General features: G+C 43.4%; 2 protein-coding genes across 2 annotated transcripts; both read left to right on the top strand.

Annotated features, from left to right (window-relative positions):
* Nucleotides 1-82: 82 nt before the first annotated feature.
* LOC125716596 (hydroxycarboxylic acid receptor 2-like) lies at nt 83-2,736 on the top strand. Its single transcript, XM_048989068.1, has one exon. The coding sequence runs from the start codon at nt 421-423 to the stop codon at nt 1,408-1,410; it is 990 nt and encodes a 329-aa protein (XP_048845025.1). The 5' UTR covers nt 83-420; the 3' UTR covers nt 1,411-2,736.
* An 8,152-nt stretch (nt 2,737-10,888) lies between these two features.
* LOC125716590 (uncharacterized) lies at nt 10,889-13,366 on the top strand. The gene is made up of 2 exons (XM_048989056.1): nt 10,889-11,675; nt 11,817-13,366. The coding sequence occupies exons 1-2, from the start codon at nt 10,889-10,891 to the stop codon at nt 13,364-13,366; spliced, it is 2,337 nt and encodes a 778-aa protein (XP_048845013.1).
* The last annotated feature ends 6,792 nt before the right edge of the window (nt 13,367-20,158 follow it).

Raw genomic sequence — 20,158 nt, 5'->3', positions numbered from 1 at the left:
ACACTCAAAGGCAACAGTCAAGAACAGTTTTAAATCATCCTTTTCTGTGCGTGTGCATATACTTTCATATTTAACTTTCATAACCTGTCACTATTTAAAAAGCATCATTATAACTGATGTCGATACTACTAGTTAATTTCAACCCCAGCCTATTATGTAGATTTTTTTGATCATGCTTGTACAGTTTTGTTCTGGGCATTTTAGTTTTCTTTTTGTATTTCAAAACCATGCAGTTATGCGTGAGTGTGCATTACTGCTATGAGGACCATTGGTTTGTGGTTAGTTTGTTTGCTGATGGCTTCATGTGATTTGAATGCTTTTTACACAGCATGGTTTATACCATGAACTTCCTCATCTACGTCTTGTTTCCTGTCTCAAGTAGCTCTGTCCAAAAAAAATGATCACATTCCTCCATCAAGCATGACGAACACAACATCTAGCAGCTGCTGTGTGTTTGGCGAAGGTCAGTTCATATCTTTGTCTACAATCATTTGCATTGAGTTCATCCTGGGAATGATAGGCAATGGTGTGGCTCTCTGGATCTTCTGCTTTTGCCTAAAACCTTGGAAAAGCAGCTCCGTCTTCCTCTTCAACCTTGCCCTTGCTGACTTTCTCCTGAACGTGATCCTGCCTTTCCGTGCCAGCTACTACCTGATGGGGAGAGACTGGATCTTCGGGGATACCTTCTGCCGCATCTCCCTCTTCATGCTGGCCATGAACCGTTGTGGCAGCATCCTGTTCCTGACAGCAGTGGCTGTAGATCGGTTCCTGCGGGTGGTTCACCCGCACCACCCTCTCAATTCGATGTCTGTCCGAAAGACCGTGTGTGCTGCCTGTGCGATCTGGGCGCTGACCATCTCCCAGACGGCCCACCTGATATTCTACATGCACATCACCACTAGTGGAAACTCAACCCAATGTGAGAGCTTCCAGATTTGCGAGACATCCACCTTTTATTTTACCTGGCACAAGTCTATCTTCGTCTTCTCATTTTACCTGCCTCTGGCCATAATCCTGTTCTGCACCATCCGGATCATCACACAGCTGAAGAACAGGCAGATGGACAAGGACCAAAGGATCAAGAGGACACTTCACTTCATCATTGTGGTAGTAGTGGTGTTTTTCTTATGCTTCTTTCCCAGCAACCTGTCCCAGGTGGTCATCTGGATCAAAGTCACCTTCTACCCTGGACCCTGTGAAGACTATGATGTCCTGCAAACAGTCTTCTTCTACTCGATCAGCTTGACTTACCTCAACAGCACATTAGATCCCATTGTCTACTACTTCTATAGTCCAACCTTCAAGAAGATCTGCAAGAAGCAGTTGAAGCGGCTGTGGAAGAAAGCAGAGGTACCTGGAGAGGAAGATCAAACTCGAGACACGGGCTCTCAGACACTTACTCAGCTGTGAGGAGTTAAATTGGACTTTTTTTTCTTCTCTTTTTTGCCGGGTTTATATTAATCTCACTTCAGTAGGCAGCATGCTAGCACACTCAGTTCATATGAGATGGTTTTCATTACATTTGCATTTGAGCTTCTATGATCTTGTATGAAACAAAGCAATCATAAACATACATGTTTTAGGGCCTATATTTTATATAACTTAAAGTGACATGGGTAGTTGAGAGGAAATTAAAGCTTTGTTTTCTTGCCATAGTTTTGTTTGTGTACTAATTTACTTAGTACAAAACTTCTATTTTTCATATTTATTTGGTACATGGCACTGTTGCCTCACACCTTTAGGATTGGGGGGGCACAATTTGACAGCAAATTTTTATTTAATTTTGGTCATAGTCTTTTGACTAATGTCATTTTGTTTGTCATAATCATCTAAATTATAGTTTTAGTCTAGTTTTAGTTGACTAGATATGACTACAGTTGATTTAGTCGGCTAAAATTAAAAGTACAATGTATAATGTTTAAAGTTTCCCTTCGATTTCTGAAACTCATTATGTTCACCAAGATGAAATACCAATGTTATAGAATGGTATTAAGGGCTGACTGCGCAGAACACCGACAGATTTCACTCTTATTTGAAAGACAAACTTAAGTTTGTTTATCTGGAAACAGAGTACTGTAATATCAGTAGTGCCACTAGTGCAAAAATAAAATCACAAGTGCATAGGCTATAATGCCACCAGGCCTGCTCTCTCTGAATATTAAAATAGAAATATAAAAATAAATATTTGTAGACAGTTTATTGGTGATTTCGTGTTCGTTGAAGTTTCAGCTTTTTAACAACTGTATGAAGTGATATTTGTTATATAAATCAACTCAGGTGAAAAAAATGTACGTTTTCAGGGTTGCCAAATCTCAAAAATGTGTCAAGACACTCGCTTTCAGACTTAATGGAAATGGAATTTATATTTTACCATTATAAACCTAAAATTAGCTACGTCAAAAGTGTTTTTTTACATGGACCCCCCCCACATTTCACATAAAATATTAGTTCACCCAACGCTGTTTCTATTGCTTCGCGAAAGAATCCATTCCACTTAATCGATATGAGAATACACATACCACTGAAAGGCCACTCCGGGTTTTCGGGGTTACCAACAGCCTCACCACACACAAGTGAAGTGAATCGTCAAATGCAGGCCATGTCATGCCTGACCATTGTGTGAAATTATGAATATTCTTATTTTTAAACATACATTTGAGGGTCACTATTACTCAGCACAGTGGCAGGTTGTGTTACATCTAAAACTAAATAAAAAAGAATACACTAAATAAAAAGTAAAATGTACCCATTTATCACCTCGTTGTTGGTGATAAATTCTGTCACATTCATTTCATTATCTTCAGCATAGCAGTGGGTGGCAGTTAAAAACAGGCTGATGAAAATAGACTAGTTGAATGAGGACTTATTGTTGAGTCTCTAAAATAGTCATTGAATTGGTAAAAATAGGTGTTTAACAACCTGTTAAAAATACACCAGAATGCAGTAAATGGCATCTAATTCATTCAAAAATTCCTGGGGGAGGGTCCCCAGACCCCCCCGCCAGTCAAAATGCTTCTGAAGCCCCTGTGCTCCAGCCAGATGACTGAAGTTGGCAACCCCGTGTTTTATTTGAAATAAGTAAAATGCACTGTTTTCACCTGAAACAGCTTGTCATTCCATGTGCATTGTTACACCAACAAATATAAAACGAATATGAAACACAACATCACATTTTCCACCTTTCGAAATGGCCATCCATATCCTACTCTAACAGCGATTAAAGTGATTATGATTCGACTGTATTAGGGTTTTTAAACATCCACAATTTTCACATTTTATTTTCTCATTTTCAAATGCAGCCCTACTTTTAAAAAGTCCTTTTAAAACTAGTAAATGAGAAAACATACATATCGGCTGTCATACATATATGTTCAGCTCTATGTCACGTGACAATAAATATTGTCAAAAAGTTTTTGAATTGTACTGAATTAATTTGATTTGACAGGTATTGATTACATGCAATGTTGATACAACTAATACGCTACTTAAATATATATCACACTAAATATTTACACATTACGATCTTCCGAACCTTTGCTTCAAGAAATATTCTCTAACTGGAGCTCTCTAAATGTTATTTGAATACCCCTGTATGTGAACTACATTAGGTCTGATTGTGTCTCGTCTCTGGCAAACATTTTCATCTCGTTTTTATTAGTTGACGACATTGTCAGTACACTTCGTCATAGTCTTAGGCCTCGCGAAATTATTTTTATTTAGCTATCATGTGGTTTTAGTCTGAAAAAAAGGTTGTTGACGATAACTATGAAATGTATCTTTAACATCGTTAACTACGAAAATGTATCGTTAACAAAATGAACACTGGTTGGGGGTCTGACTCTTATCTCTGCTATGCATATGTGATATCTGTGTATGTGTATTTGCAATCCAAAGAGATGTAGTTATGCCACTTGGCATCTCTACATTATCTGTTGCTTCACACATGCTCTGCATTTATACTGAGTAACAGAGTAAATGCTTTTATCCAAAGTGAAGAGTCTGCTGATACAAAAAATGCACTAGGACAAAACAGAATAATAAACACAGAAACTGGAAACTGCACACAGCCTGTAGGCTCTCTCAAGCATTGTCACAGCCCTTTGGTTTTATTTGTGGGTTTAGAACACAGTGGCAAGCATGTGAGAAATTAACACTAGATTTTCAGTTTGCTCCACTATGCACAACACTGGCTTCCTGTTCCCCTGCAGTACTTTTGAAAGCTATTTTGGAACATTTCTTGTCACAAAAAAAATTTCCCGGCGTCAGCCTGCATCAATAGCAATAGAATTGTGTTTTTTTACTGTATGGGGGACAAGGTATAATGATTAACTTTAACAGATGTACAAAGGAAAAAATGCAAGGACGTGTGTGATGGATGTGAGGGTGTTTTCTCAGACTTCATTTAAAAGAATTGAGCTCAGTGTACCAGGAAGTGGGCCAAGAGAACTCGGGTCTCTTTTGGACTCACATTGCCCACTACCTTCCAAAAGCTCTTGATTCACTTTCTATTGCATTTCAGCATTTACGTGGTTCACAATTCACGTTTGGTCCTTCCGGACTATGAACTGATCATGACAATCATTTCTTCCTAAACAAGATGGCTGCACCTATGCTGGTTAAATGTGCTTTCTTGGTGTTTTTCGAATATTTGCACCATAATCCATGCTTGCATAGACTGAGGAAGAGACAGTGGGTGAAAATGTATCCTCCAATGATACCAAACGACATCTGGCAGCCTTTGTGTCACAGGAGCAGACTGGCCATTGGGAAGGATGGTCATGTGAGGGCCGCTCTTTCTTCCCCAACCTGATCCCCATCAGTCGATCTCAGTTTGTCAATCACAAGAGAGGAGTAATGGAAAATACTTTATGTTATAGGTGGCCAACCCGTTGATCTCGACAGGCAAAATATTCCTCCCCCGCCCCCCATCAGCAGCATAGTATATTCCCAGGCTGCTCTCGGTTGCCAGTCCGCCCCTGCGTTACTCACCATAAAGAAAGTCTCCCATCAGATTTAATTTGTTAACGTGTTTTGCGATCTGAAGAGCTTAGATGTGCACGGGAGTGCTTTCTCTTGCAAGTGAACTTTACATTCCGTAAAGCCTTGCAATGTTGAAACCGGTGTCTTTCATATGAATAAATAACAGTTTGCTTTGCATTACAGTATGTAAAATGCATTGGCAAGAGAAAGCACTCGCATGCATATGTAACTTAATATCTCAAGATACAGTACATTATCAAACAAAAGTCACACAACATTGTATAACCCAAAAACAGCCAAACGGCAATACGTAGGGTTACCATATTTGGTGTGAGGAAAAAGAGTCTGAGGATCAAAATATTACAGTTTTTCTAGATTGCTTTGGAGCATTGCTCTAATGACAGTTAACATTTGCAAAACAACAAGTGCAATCCCCGCCCCAGAACATAGGTGTAGATTTACGTGTGGGGGACATAGAAATGTAGGGATGCCCTCAGTAATACTACATATAATGAATGCCTGGTTTACAAGAAACACATGCGATTAATATATTTCATTACGTCAGAGACCGATGAGCGCAGAATCGCGGTGCGACTTTGAATGTAAACTTAACTCACTGAAGACTTTGTATCTTAACCGACAGTTAATCAATTAAAGGCTATGCGAAATTGTGGAATTTAGTCGTCTCATGTCGATTAAGTTTCATATAGATTATCTTATTTAATTACGCAAAATGTAACTAGCTTGGTTAATTATTAGTCTAGCACAAATGGCAACGCAGATAACGCAGCACTAAATAGTGTCAGTCACAATTCTCATGCACTGTGTTTGCAGTTACGGCGTAAGAATGAGTAAGAAGCCATGCATTCAAAATCGGAGCCAGATCTGACATTTATTTGTAAAATGCCGTAAAGTTACTCAGTTACCAAAAGCTCAGAATCGATCGTTTAGCGCAGGGCGGGGTCGGTATCCTGCGGCTCTTTTATTACGTGGCTGCGCATCTTCTCATAACGATAGGCGAATTCACATTTTCATGTCTTCACATATTATGATAATACTTTCGTAAAGATAAATTATTTATTTATGGGTTAATATTATTATTTTTCGTTTAGATATTTCTTTAAGTATATGTGAATTAGGCAGTCCGTCGCACGCTCCTGTTACGAATTAACTGCATAATTCACATCTTCCTCAAAGTCACTCGCTAAAACTAGATTACCTCTCTGGTTAAATGATATGCTTTCCGGAGTTTTCTTCAGCATGTACGAGATTGGATGTACGCTTCAACGTTTATTGGGATTCCTAATTCTTTCATATACTTTTTGTAGTAAATCGTCACCACGCCTTCTCAGGGCTTCGTAAAAATTATTACATTTTCTCCGATTTACATATTATAGCCAGCTGAGTTAGGAGTGGTGAGGACATTTTACATTGTTCAGTCCGCAGAGTTTCGGCACTGAAGTGGAGAGCGAAGAGCAGCGACTACAGAGCCAGACGAAAGGAGTGATGAGGGCGAAGACTATCTCTACAGAGCCAGACGAAAGGAGGGATGAGGGCGAAGATTATCGCTAGAGAACCAGACGAAAGGAAGGATGAGGGCGAAGACTATCGCTACAGAACTAATCAGTGCTGTACTGTTAGTCACCTTTGCGCTGTTAGGCGTCCGAGTGATTTAAACCTGAGATGCGCACCGCCCCCTAAAATAGTTTTTCTGTTATAGTTTTTGTAAGTACTTGAACTTTTATTTTTGTGTTAAATGCATATATACACGGGGCGGCATGGTGGTGCAGTGGTTAGCACTGTTGCCTCACACCTCTGGGACCCGGGTTCGAGTCTCCGCCCGGGTCACATGTTTGTGGAGTTTGCATGTTCTCCCCATGTCGTCGTGGGGTTTCCTCCGGGTACTCCGGTTTCCCCCCCACAGTCACACTGTGAGTGAATGGTGTGTGAGTGTACCCTGCAATGGGCTGGCCCCCCATCCTGGGTTGTTAACCTGCCTCGTGCCCATTGCTTCCCGGATAGGCTCCGGACCCCCCATGACCCAGTAGGATAAGCAGTTTGGAAAATGGATGGATGGATGATATATTCACTGGTGGAATTATTTGCTTTTGATACATGAGTTAATTATTTTGGGTAAGTTAAAGGCTTTCGCAGTTAAACCATAGTGTTGTGCTATATGCATGAACTGTTTTGAGAAATGCTTTTTTAGTCTTGAGAATGTGAGATATGTTTGCAGAAATTTGGCAAAGCAATCGACACAAACTGTAATTAATACACACTTCCGCAAGTTTATCTTAATAATCAACAATATATATAGGAGTGACAGTGCATCGCCCTTCTGGTCCTATCTGATCACACTTTTTAAAGATAAGATAAGATAAGAGCCTTTATTAGTCCCACGGGTGGGAAATTTGCATTTTACAGCAGCAGAGTAGACAGTGCAGCAGAAATAAGCAGAATGCAGAAAGTCCTTAAGCAATAACAGTAGTATCAAACAATAGAAAATAAGAAATAAAATAAAATTAAATAAAATATATACAATACAATCAAAAACTACAATATACCGGTACAATATACCGAAAATAAAGTATAAATATAATGTAGGTTATGTTGATTGATAAATAAATGTGTATATGTATATATACACATTATTAGCAGGAATAAAACAAGTATTATAACATAAGAACAGTCTCAGTATATGTGTGGGAGTATATGAGCATGGGATTAGGTATGTGCTTATTGTTTGTTGTAAACTCTGATGGCAGATGGAAGAAAAGACCTGCGGTATCTCTGTTGCACACCTTGGATGCACCAGTCTGTCGCTGATGGAGCTGCTCAGTGCTGACAGTGTGTCCTATAATGGGTGGGGGATGTCCTCCAACGGGGAATGTAGCTCAGCCAACGTTCTCCTGTTGCTCGCCACCTCCACTGAGTCAAGGGGACCTCCCAAGACAGAGCTGGCTTTTTTAATCATCCTGTTCAGTTTTCTCCTCTCCCCAGTAGAGATGCTGCTGCCCCAGCAGACCACACCATAGAAGATGACTGACGCCACCACAGAATCATAAAAGGTCTTCAGGAGTGGCCCTACCAGTTCTTTGGTCTTTCCAGCATTAATATAGAGGTTGTTCAGTTGGCACCAGTCCACAAAGTCTTGGGTTATTTCTCTGTACTCCTTGTCATCCTCATTAGCAATAAGGCCAACAATTGCGGAGTCATCAAAGAATTTTTGCAGAAAACAGTTGGTCGAGTTGTGTGAGAAGTCCGCAGTGTATATGGTAAGAGAAATGGGGCCAGGACTGTTCCTTGTGGGGCCCCTGTACTGCACACGACTGTGTCAGACACACAGTCCTGTATCATCGATTCGTTAGATAGTCCAGAATCCAGGTGGTGAGGTGGGGGCCCACTCCTGTGTACAGTAACTTGTCCCTCAGTCTTGTGGGTATGATGGTGTTGAAGGCACTGGAGAAATCAAAAAATATGATTCTCACAGTGCTCCCAGGCTTTTCCAGGTGAGAGAGGGATCTGTGTAGGAGATGAATAATAGCATCATCTACCCCAATGCCAGGCTGGTAGGCAAACTGAAGTGGCTCTAGTGAAGGGCTCACTAACGGTCGAATGTGGACCAGGACCAACCGCTCCAGGGTCTTCATCAAATGAGATGTCAGCGCCACCAGCCTGTAGCTGTTGATATAATAATAATAATACATTTTATTTATAATGCCCTTTACATCACAAGATCTCAAAGGGCTAAAGGTCTTTAGGCTGTGACATCTTTGGTACTGGTATCACAAAAGATGTTTTCCGTAGCTGTGGTACCATAGCTGATGTTTTCCATAGCTGTGGTACTTTCCCTAGCTTCAAGCTTAGGTTAAAGATATACTCAACTATCCCACACAAATTGATCTGCACAGGACTTGAGAACTCCTGAGCTAATACCATCTGGACCTGGCGCCTTCCTTACTTTGATCTTTCTGAGTTCACACCTTACCTTGTCTTTAGTGAGATACAAGTCAGGGCAGAGCTACTGTGTATTGGGGGTAGTAGCTAAGTGTGAGAGACAGTATGCAGGGTATGTGGTAGAGGTGTGAAGTGGTGATAAGGTGGGGGAGGGGGGAAGTGGCTAGAAGGCGCAGATGAAGGTGAAGAACATAAGAACTATACAAACGAGAGGAGGCCATTCGGCCCATCAAGCTCGCTTGGGGAGAACTAAACTAATAGCTCAGAGTCGTTAAAATCTTATCTAGCTCTGATTTAAAGGAACCCAAGGATTCAGCTTGCACTACATTATCAGGAAGGCTATTCCATACTCTGACTACACGCTGTGTAAAGAAGTGCTTCCTTAAATCCAACTTGAAATGTTCTCCCGCTAATTTCCTCCTATGGCCACGAGTTCATGTATTTAAACTAATGCTGAAGTAACTATTTGGTTGAACAGCATCCAAGCCTGTTAGAATCTTATATACCTGGATCATGTCCCCCCTCAGTCTCCTTTGCTTGAGACTGAACAGATTTAGCTCAAGTAACCGTTCCTCGTATGACATTCCTCTAAGACCAGGAATCATTTTTGTGGCCCTACGCTGCACCTTTTCTAAGGCCACAATGCCCTTTTTAAGATATGGTGACCAAACCTGCACACAATATTCTAGGTGAGGTCTCACCAAGGAATTGTATAATCTTAGCATTACCTCCCTGGACTTAAACTCCATACACCTGGAGATATACCCCAACATCCTATTGGCCTTTTTTATTGCTTCCCCACACTGGCGAGAATGGGACATGGAAGCATCAACATACACACCAAGGTCTTTCTCATGATCAGCTACCTTTATTTCAGTGACACCCATGAAATACCTGTACTTTATATTTCTGCTCCCTAGATGGAGTACCTTACATTTATCGACGTTAAATTTCATCTGCCAGGTATCGGCCCAGTCACTAATTAAATCAAAATCCCGCCGTAGCTGCTGAGCCGCTAATTCAGTATCTGCTACACCACCCACCTTGGTGTCATCTGCAAATTTTAACAGTTTACTGTATATATTGGTATCCATATCATTTATGTAAATTAGGAACAATAGTGGTCCTAAAATCGAACCCTGCGGTACCCCACTGTGATGGCTGCCTCTACAGCCACACAGTTAAGTTGAAGGGAGGTATCATTTCATGGTTTTTATGTTTGTTTAGTTGTAGCATATTGATGATTAATATTTGATTTAATTAATATTTAATTAATTGATTTAATTGATTTAAATATTTAATTGTTTTGTTTCCTTATTTAACACATTTACCCAGTTTGCTGGATGAAGCGCGCACATTTAGTTAACTGTGGAATAATGTGTCTTGAGTTTAATTGTGTTTCTTTTTGATTTACCGTGCGGAGTATTGAAGGGATTCCCGGCTGTTCCAGGCAAAGAGGTGGCCAATATGGAAGCTGGGCTAAAAGACAGGAAATTGGACAACTCCAACTGGTTGTTTGTTGGGGGTGGAATAGCTTGGTATTTAGTTTTATTTTATTGTTTAGGTATGTTTTTGGTGTTAATTTGATTTTGTTTATTTTGATTGAAGCATTAGTTGATTGTTCTGTTTTGATTTATTTGTGGTATTTGTTATTGTTACTTTTTTCTTTTGTATCTTGTGGGTTGGCCAACCAGTATATATAGTCTTTATGGTGTCTTGTTTGAGAAGTCAGCTTGTTGGTTTAGTTGTATTGTTAGCTGTGGTGTGAAGTTGATTTTCTTTGTGGGCCCAGGTTTATTTCTTTTGTTAAATTGTTTTCTTTTTGTAAATTAAAAAGGATTTTTTTCTAATTTAGCTGTGTGCCTCATGCCTGCCATCTCGGTCCCTCACATATGGTGGCAGCGGTGGGATCGTTGGGTAGAGGACACAGTTTTTTTGGTTAAGTTTTTGAATGATGCTCCGTGGAGGTAAAGGATTGAAAGTGAGCTTGGCTGGGACAGAGATACAGGCTGGGCTAGAGGCCCAGACTGGTGGGGCTGAGGTAGAAGAAGCTGGAGCCTCTGAAGGCCCTATAGGCACCGATGGGGAAACCATGGGAGAACAGTCCTTAGCAGAACTGCCAGCAATCTTTCGGGCATTTATGGGGCAGCAAGAGGCACGAGAAGCACGGATGAGTGAAGAAGCGGCACGACAGGAGCAGCGCTTTAAAGCTTTACAACATCAATTTCAACTTTTGCAGCTGGAGGTGCAGGCTCGCACTTCTGTTCCAGAGCTATTGGTGACAGGACCAGAGTCACAGGAGGTTTCTGAGGGACTCTACTCACCCCCACAAGCCCCAGGTATGCTTGTACCAGGCCGTGAGCGAGTCAGTACTTTCACGGGGCAGCCCCGCTCCTTTAGCGACCCTAAATTGGAAAAGTTAATGGATGACGATGATGTGGAGCATTTTTTGTTAACATTTGAAAGAATTGCTGCAGCATGCCGGTGGCCTAAGCTGGACTGGGTTTTTCGCCTCCTCCCCCTGTTAACTGGTAAGGCCAGGAGTGCGTATGTTCAGATGGATTTGGATGAGTCTAATGATTATGATTGTGTAAAAGCAGCAATTTTAAGGAAATATGACATCAACCCTGAGGCTTACAGACAGAGGTTTCGCTCTTCAGAAGTTGGACGTGGAGAAACCCCTAAGGAGTTGTATGTGAGGCTGAAGGAGCTGTATAACAAATGGACTCAGCCCCATGGTAAGACAGTTTGTGAGATTGGGGAAGTAATTATTCTGGAACAGTATCTCAGGATGTTGTCTCCAGAATTGCAGGTCTGGATTAGGGAACATGATCCAGTATCCGCTGCTGAGGCGGCCAATCTGGCTGATGTGTTTGTAGCTGCTCGCAGGAAGGGGGAACCATGGAGTTATGCAGCATGGAAAACTGCCAGAGTCTCCCATAGGCAAACACCCGCTCAGTACCCTCAAAATCCAACATCGGGGGGGAGTAAGCTCCTTATGAGAGAGAATCAGTCAGCATCAAAGCAAGGTAAAATACCTGTGTGTTATCTGTGTGGACAAGATGGTCATATCAAGTCTAGGTGCCCTAGGAATCCAGCTAAGCTCACCCAAATGTGTTTGGTGCCATGTTCGGAAGTAAAACCCATGTTGGGTGCACATCAAACCAGGTCTGTTAAAATAAACGGGAGACCTCTTAAAGCTTTAATTGATTCAGGTAGTGACCAGACCCTGGTTCAGAGACAGTTTGTACCCACCAATGCAATCAGTTTACTGGAGACTCTTCCCATTTGCTGTATACATGGGGACGAGAAGTTTTACCCTACAGCGGATGTTTACATTGAGGTCGGTGGTCAAGTCTATTTATTAACGGTTGGCGTTGCTGATCGTTTGCCGTTTCCAGTGGTCTTGGGCCGGGATATGCCAGTCCTTTTTGACCTGTTATCTCCAATCCAGAACTGTAATATTGTGGTTACCCGGGCCCGAGGTAAACGGGTAGAAGAACCTCCTTCAACCCTCAGTGGACTGCCTTTTTTTGGTGTTGACCTGGAGACGCGGCCTGGGAAGTCTAGGAAGCCACGGACCCAAAGGCGGCGTGAGAAATTTCAGCATAGTGTTGTGAATCCGCCAGAGGGTGTAGCTCCTGACATGCTCTTGGGTTATGAGATCCCGGTTAACATGGTGGAAATGCAGCACAACGATTCAAGTTTGGCTCCCTTTTTCCCGGGGGTAAGGGAGGGGGAGGCAAGAACTGAGGCTGGTGGACAGAAGGAAAAGTATTTCCTGCAGAAAGGTGTGTTGTATCGACGGCAGGGGTCAGTAGTACAGTTGATGGTCCCTAATATGGTTCGGCAACTTGTACTTACCTTGGGTCATTCCATTCCTTGGGCTGGTCATCTGGGGAGACACAAGACTACAGCTCGTATTAAACGGCATTTCTATTGGCCTGGCTTGCAGTCTGATGTGGCTAAATTCTGTAGAAGCTGCCCTCAGTGTCAGTTGACATCAGCCAAAGGCCCTTCTAAAGCTCCACTTCAGCCTTTGCCTATTATTGCTACTCCATTTGAGCGATTGGGTATGGATGTTGTTGGTCCCGTGGAGAGGAGCAAGATGGGTAATCGGTATATGTTGGTTGTTACAGACTATGCAACGAAATACCCTGAAGTTTTCCCCTTAAAGTCTGTTAAGGCAAAGGCTGTGGCATTTTCCTTGGTGCAATTATTTTCAAGGGTTGGGTTTCCTTTGGAGATTTTAACGGACCAGGGAACTAATTTTATGTCATCACTGCTTCAACAGGTATACAAGCTACTTGGTATTAAAAGCATGCGGACTACACCTTACCATCCACAGACAGATGGGTTGACGGAACGGTTTAATCAAACTCTTAAGCAGATGCTCCGGCGATTTGTAAATGATACGGGTTCAGACTAGGACCAATGGCTCCCCTATTTGCTCTTTGCGTACAGGGAAGTACCACAGGCCTCTACAGGGTTTTCCCCCTTCGAGTTGCTTTATGGGCATGAGGTTAGAGGGCCGCTTTCCTTGTTGAAACAAACTTGGGAAGGGGACCAGGGGAAGACCAAGTCTGTTAATGTTATTTCGTATGTGGTACAGATGAGAGAGAAACTGAAAGATATGAGTGAGCTGGCTCAAATGCATATGGCAGATGCGCAACATCGTCAGAGGGTTTGGTACGATCGATCAGCTCGGCAGAGGAGTTTTGCCCCCGGGCAGAAGGTTTTGGTGATGTTGCCTACTACTGAAAGTAAGTTGTTGGCAAAATGGCAAGGCCCCTTTGAGGTGCAGAGGAAGTTGGGATCTACTACTTATCAGGTTGCCACTCCAGGGCACCATCGGTCCAGTAGAGTGCTTCATGTGAACCTTTTGAAAGAGTGGGTGCCAGGACCTGAAGAAGGGAGTAAGGTGTTGCTGATCAGGAGTGTGGAAGAAGAGGAAGAGGTAGATGAGTACTTGCCTCTACCCTCGACCCCCGAAGTGGATCTGGGCCATCTCACTGAACAGCAACAGATGCAGGTGAAATCCTTACTTAATCCGGAGGTATTTGAGGAGCATCCGGGTCGTACACATTTGGTGGTGCATGATATTTGTTTGAAAATTGATGCAGCGGTAAAGCGTAGGAGTTATAGGATACCAGAACGTCTTCTTGGAGCTCTAAAGGAGGAAGTGGATTTTATGCAGGCAAGGGGGATTATTGAAGCTTCAAGGAGTGAGTGGTGTAATCCGGTGGTCTTGGTTCCCAAGAAGGATGGAACAATTAGATTTTGTATTGACTTCCGGTATCTTAACTCTGTTTCAAAGTTTGATTCATATCCAACTCCACGGATTGATGAGTTGATTGACCGTTTAGGTAAGGCAAAGTATTTGACCACAATGGATTTGTGTAAAGGTTATTGGCAAGTACCCTTGACCAAGCGGTCTCGGGAGTTAACAGCATTTAGGACCCCATGGGGTCTTTACCAGTTTACGGTTCTTCCTTTTGGCTTGCATGGGGCCCCTGCAACCTTCCAAAGGCTGATGGATCGGGTATTGGATGGACTATCAGATTTTACTTGTGCATACTTGGATGACATTGTCATTTTCAGCAACACCTGGCAAGAGCATTTGGATCACTTGCAGAGAGTGCTGGAGTGTCTGCATTCTGCAGGCGTGACCGTCAATCCTGCAAAGTGCGTGTTTGCTAAAATGGAGACTGAATATCTGGGGTTCATTGTAGGTAGTGGAGTGGTAAGGCCCCAGGTTCAGAAGGTCAAGGCTATTGAGGCGTGTCCTCTGCCACAGACGAGGAAGCAGCTGAGGTCCTTCATGGGGATGGCTGGATTTTACCATCGTTTCATACCCAACTTTTCAGCTAGGGCTGCTCTATTGACTGATATGACTGGCTCAAGATCTCCTAATCGGGTGCAGTGGACTGCCGAAGCAACAGCAGCATTTCGTGATGTCCAGCAGGCCTTGAGTAAGGACCCAGTGCTTCACAATCCAGACTTTGATAAATCATTTATTGTACAGACTGATGCTTCCGACAGGGGAATTGGGGCTGTGCTTTTGCAGGGTCTTCCAGAGGACCGACATCCTGTTGCTTTTATAAGCCGTAAGCTTTTTCCCAGGGAGTGTCGTTACTCCACCATCGAGAAGGAGGCGTTGGCTATCAAATGGGCCCTGGATTCCTTTAAATATTATCTGCTGGGTAGGGAATTTATGTTGGAGACCGACCACAAGGCTCTTCAGTGGCTGGAACGTATGAAAGACACTAATGGGAGGATCACAAGATGGTACCTGGCCCTGCAGCCCTTCCGGTTTACCATCGTCCATGTTCCGGGCCGAGACAACGTCACAGCAGATTACCTGTCCCGCTGCTGCAGCGAGGTTTCTGAAGGGGGGATGTGTGTGATGGCTGCCTCTACAGCCACACAGTTAAGTTGAAGGGAGGTATCATTTCATGGTTTTTATGTTTGTTTAGTTGTAGCATATTGATGATTAATATTTGATTTAATTAATATTTAATTAATTGATTTAATTGATTTAAATATTTAATTGTTTTGTTTCCTTATTTAACACATTTACCCAGTTTGCTGGATGAAGCGCGCACATTTAGTTAACTGTGGAATAATGTGTCTTGAGTTTAATTGTGTTTCTTTTTGATTTACCGTGCGGAGTATTGAAGGGATTCCCGGCTGTTCCAGGCAAAGAGGTGGCCAATATGGAAGCTGGGCTAAAAGACAGGAAATTGGACAACTCCAACTGGTTGTTTGTTGGGGGTGGAATAGCTTGGTATTTAGTTTTATTTTATTGTTTAGGTATGTTTTTGGTGTTAATTTGATTTTGTTTATTTTGATTGAAGCATTAGTTGATTGTTCTGTTTTGATTTATTTGTGGTATTTGTTATTGTTACTTTTTTCTTTTGTATCTTGTGGGTTGGCCAACCAGTATATATAGTCTTTATGGTGTCTTGTTTGAGAAGTCAGCTTGTTGGTTTAGTTGTATTGTTAGCTGTGGTGTGAAGTTGATTTTCTTTGTGGGCCCAGGTTTATTTCTTTTGTTAAATTGTTTTCTTTTTGTAAATTAAAAAGGATTTTTTTCTAATTTAGCTGTGTGCCTCATGCCTGCCATCTCGGTCCCTCACACCCACTATGAACGCAAGCCCACTGTGACATTGTGCCTTTTATAACTACTCGCTGTTTCCTATCTGTTAACCAGTTATCAATCCAGGTCGCTACGGTACCTAAAATACCTGTCGCTTTGAGTTTGAGTAGGAGCCTCTTGTGGGGGACAACATCAAAAGCCTTTTGGAAATCTAAGTAGATGACATCATAGGCCTTCTTATCATCAACTTCCTGAGTAGCTTCCTCAAAAAACTCCATCAGATTTGTTAAACAGGATCTACCTCTCCTAAATCCATGCTGGCTATCCCGCAAAATGTGAAGGTAACTGAGGAACGTAAGGCAGAACATGGTTAGGGGGTACTGAATAATACTGATAATGAATCGAAACTGTTAAAGAAGTGATTCAGTTCATTCACCCACTTACTGTCCCTTACTGGCTGGGAATTGCGCTCCTTGTACCTGAGATTGTTTTCAGGCCCCTCCAGATTCCACTTACATTATTTAGCTGCAGCTGATTCTCCATCCTCCTTTTGTAGATCAGAATCAGAATCAGAATGTGCTTTATTGCCATGTATGTTTCCACATACTAGGAATTTGTTGTGGTGACATAAGCTCCACAGTGCAATAGAATGACGTAATAAAAAAGAACAATATACAGTTATATAAGACATACAATGTGCAAAAATAGCAATAGCGTTACAATATCCAAAAAATAAAGTAAACAAAATATAAAGTAAACAATTAGCAATGTACGTAAGGTGCAATTAGAAGTGTAAATAAGTATGTGTGTTAAGTAAATAACTGGATAAGTGAATGTATGATAGTGTTGTGTGTTTCACGTTTATTGTGAAGTGTTCATGAGACGGATTGCTTGAAGGAAGAAGCTGTTCCTGTGCCTGGCTGTTCTGGTGCTCAGTGCTCTGTAGCGTCGTCCGGACGGCAATAGTTCAAAGAGGGAGTGTGCTGGATGTGAGGGGTCCAGAGTGATTTTGCCAGCCTTTTTGCTCACTCGGGATAAGTACAGTTCTTGGAGAGTAGGAAGGGTTGTACCAATAATTCGCTCAGCAGTCCGGACTGTTCGATGCAGTCTTCTAAGGTCAGATTTGGTAGCTGAGCTGAACCAGACAGTTATTGAGGTGCAGAGGACGGATTCGATGATGGCAGTGTAGAACTGTTTCAGTAGTTCCTGAGGCAGGTTGAAGTTCCTTAGCTGGCGAAGGAAGAACAGCCTCTGTTGGGCCTTTTTGACAATTGCGTCAATATGTATGTCCCACTTCAGGTCCTGAGAGATGGTGTTGCCGAGGAATCTGAATGACTCCACTGTCATTAGAGTGCTATCCATGATGGTGAGAGGGGGGAGTGCAGGGGGGTTCTTCCTGAAGTCTACTGTCATCTCTACTGTTTTAAGCGTGTTAAGCTCCAGGTTGTTATGGTTGCACCAGACAGCTAGTTCATTAACCTCCTGTCTGTAGGCAGACTCGTCACCGTCCTGAATGAGGCCGATGATTGTAGTGTCATCTGCAAACTTCAGGAGCTTGACAGAGGGGTCTTTGGAGGTGCAGTCATTGGTGTAGAGGGAGAAGAGCAGTGGGGAGAGGACACAACCCTGAGGAGCGCCAGTGCTGATTGTGCGAGTGCTGGATGAGAATTTTCCCAGTTTTACTAGTTGCTGCCTGTCTGTCAAGAAGCTGGTGATCCACTGACAGAGGGAGGTAGGCACGGAGAGCTGAGTTAATTTTTGCAGGAGTAGGTTTGGGATGATAGTGTTGAAGGCCGAACTGAAGTCCACAAACAGGATCCTCACGTAAGTCCCTGCTAACTGCTAGTGCAGTTAGCCTGATGACTATCCCTGCTCTGATCACCCTCCTCAGCTGTCACTGAACACTCTTCAGCTCATCCTTGTCTCCTGACTTAAAGGCTCTCTTTTTCTTTTTATGGAGAGTCTTAATGTCTGGAGTGATCCATGGTTTGTTGTTAGAGAAACACCTAACAGTCCTGGGGGGTACGGCAATATCTACACAAAAGTTGATATAATCCGTTATATGGTGCACCAGACTGTCAATGTCCTCCTCCTCATCCTCACAGAGCATATCCCACATAGTAGTACCAAAGCAGTCTTTTAGAGCCTCTTCAGCCTCAACAGATCATCTTTTCACTATGCAGGGGACTGTTGGTTCCCTGCACACTAAAACTTTGTACACTGGGAAAACATGCACTAGGTTGTGATCCGATCTTCCCAGGGGAGGGAGAGGTGATGAGTTACAGTATGTGCTCCCTTTGTGTTGGCATATAGCTGGTCCAGTGTTTTATTGCCTCTTGTGAAGCATGTAACATATTGAGTGAATAAGGGTAAAGTGGAGTCAGCCGGAAAAGGGTAGAATGCTCTCTTCGGGTTGGGGATGGGGTCCTTCCCTAAGTGGAGGAGTTTAAGTATCTCGGGGTCTTGTTCACGAGTGGGGGAACAATGGAGCGGGAGATTGACAGGCAGATCGGTGCGGCGTCAGCAGTGATGCGGGCGCTGCATCGGTCTGTCATGGTGAAGAGAGAGCTGAGCCAAAAGGCGAAGGTCTCGATTTACCAGTCGATCTATGTTCCTACCCTCACCTATGGTCATGAGCTATGGGTAGTGACCGAAAGAACGAGATCGCGGGTACAAGCGGCCGAAATGAGTTTCCTCCGTAGGGTGGCTGGGCTCTCCCTTAGAGATAGGGTGAGGAGCTCGGTCATTCGGGAGGGACTCAGAGTAGAGCCGCTGCTCCTCCGCATCGAGAGTAGCCAGATGAGGTGGCTCGGGCATCTGATCAGGATGCCTCCGGGACGCCTCCCTGGGGAGGTATTCCGGGCATGTCCCACTGGGAGGAGACCCCGGGGAAGACCCAGGACACGCTGGAGAGACTATGTCTCTCAGCTGGGCTGGGAACACCTCAGGATCCCCCCAGAGGAGCTGGATGAAGTGGCCGCCGGGGAGAGGGAGTTTGGGTCTCCCTGCTGAGACTGCTGCCCCCGCGACCCGACCCCGGATTAAGCGGGAGATGATGGATGGATGGATGGATGGATGGAGTCTAGAGAGACATGATTAAAGTCACCGGAGATGAGAAGGAGAGCATTAGGGTGCCGTGTCTGCAGTTTGCTGGACGTAGAATGAATGACATCACAAGCAGCATCCGCATTAGCAGAGGGGGGAATGTACGCAGCTATAAGGATAACATGCGAGAATTCCCTCGGAAGGTAGTATGGTCTCATGCTAATGACTAGCAGCTGGATGTCTCTGCTGCAGAGTTTCTCCTTACTAGTGATATGTCCAGTATTACACCATTTCTCATTAACGAATACTGCTAGCCCCCCACCTTTCCTCTTGCCGCTCTCACTTGTCCTGTCCGCCCGTGACAGGTGAAATCCATGTAGCGCAGCGTTGGTGTCTGGTGTTAGTGCAGTTAGCCATGTCTCCATTAGCACCATGATGCTACTCTCCCGGTATTCCTTCTGATGCCGGGTTAGCGCCGCCAGCTCATCCATCTCGTTGGGAAGAGATCTTACATTTCCCATAATAATGGAGGGGAGAACAGGATTATATCGTCTCCTTCTGGCACGACGCTCCCTCCCAGCACGGCATCCACGTCTCTTCCTTCTCATTTCGCGGGGAGTCACAGGTCTCTCTCGGTGCAGCGTAGCTGTGCTATGCAGGGCCAGCAGCTGATCACAATAGAGTCTATAAACAATAGAGTTGCGGCTGCTCTCTGAGTCTCCAAACACAGGCGTAAAAAATAAAAAATGAAACAGTAAAGCCACTAGTGCAAACACCAAAGTACTATAAATATCCATGATCAGAGTATGGAATTAAATTAAAAGGTTAAGCGTTAAGGAAAGGAAAGGAAAGGAAAGGAAAAGGTCAACAATGAGCTGGAGCTACTGTAAAAGGCAGCTTAAGACAGCTTAAGTTGCAGTACTGTGCAGCAAAACATTTCAGAAACATATCCAAATGAAGTCAGAGAGGCAAAATCATTAGTCAGAGAGGTGAAACGCAGGTATCAAGCGCGGGTGGAGTCCCACTTCCAGCTGAACGACTCCTGCCGCTTGTGGCACAGTCTGTGCACCAATACGG

The sequence above is a fragment of the Brienomyrus brachyistius genome, chromosome 2 (genome assembly GCF_023856365.1).
Source record: "Brienomyrus brachyistius isolate T26 chromosome 2, BBRACH_0.4, whole genome shotgun sequence".
Taxonomy (NCBI): Eukaryota; Metazoa; Chordata; class Actinopteri; order Osteoglossiformes; family Mormyridae; genus Brienomyrus; species Brienomyrus brachyistius.
Note: the sequence above shows the minus strand (reverse complement) of the source record. Positions and strands in the feature narration are given on the sequence as shown.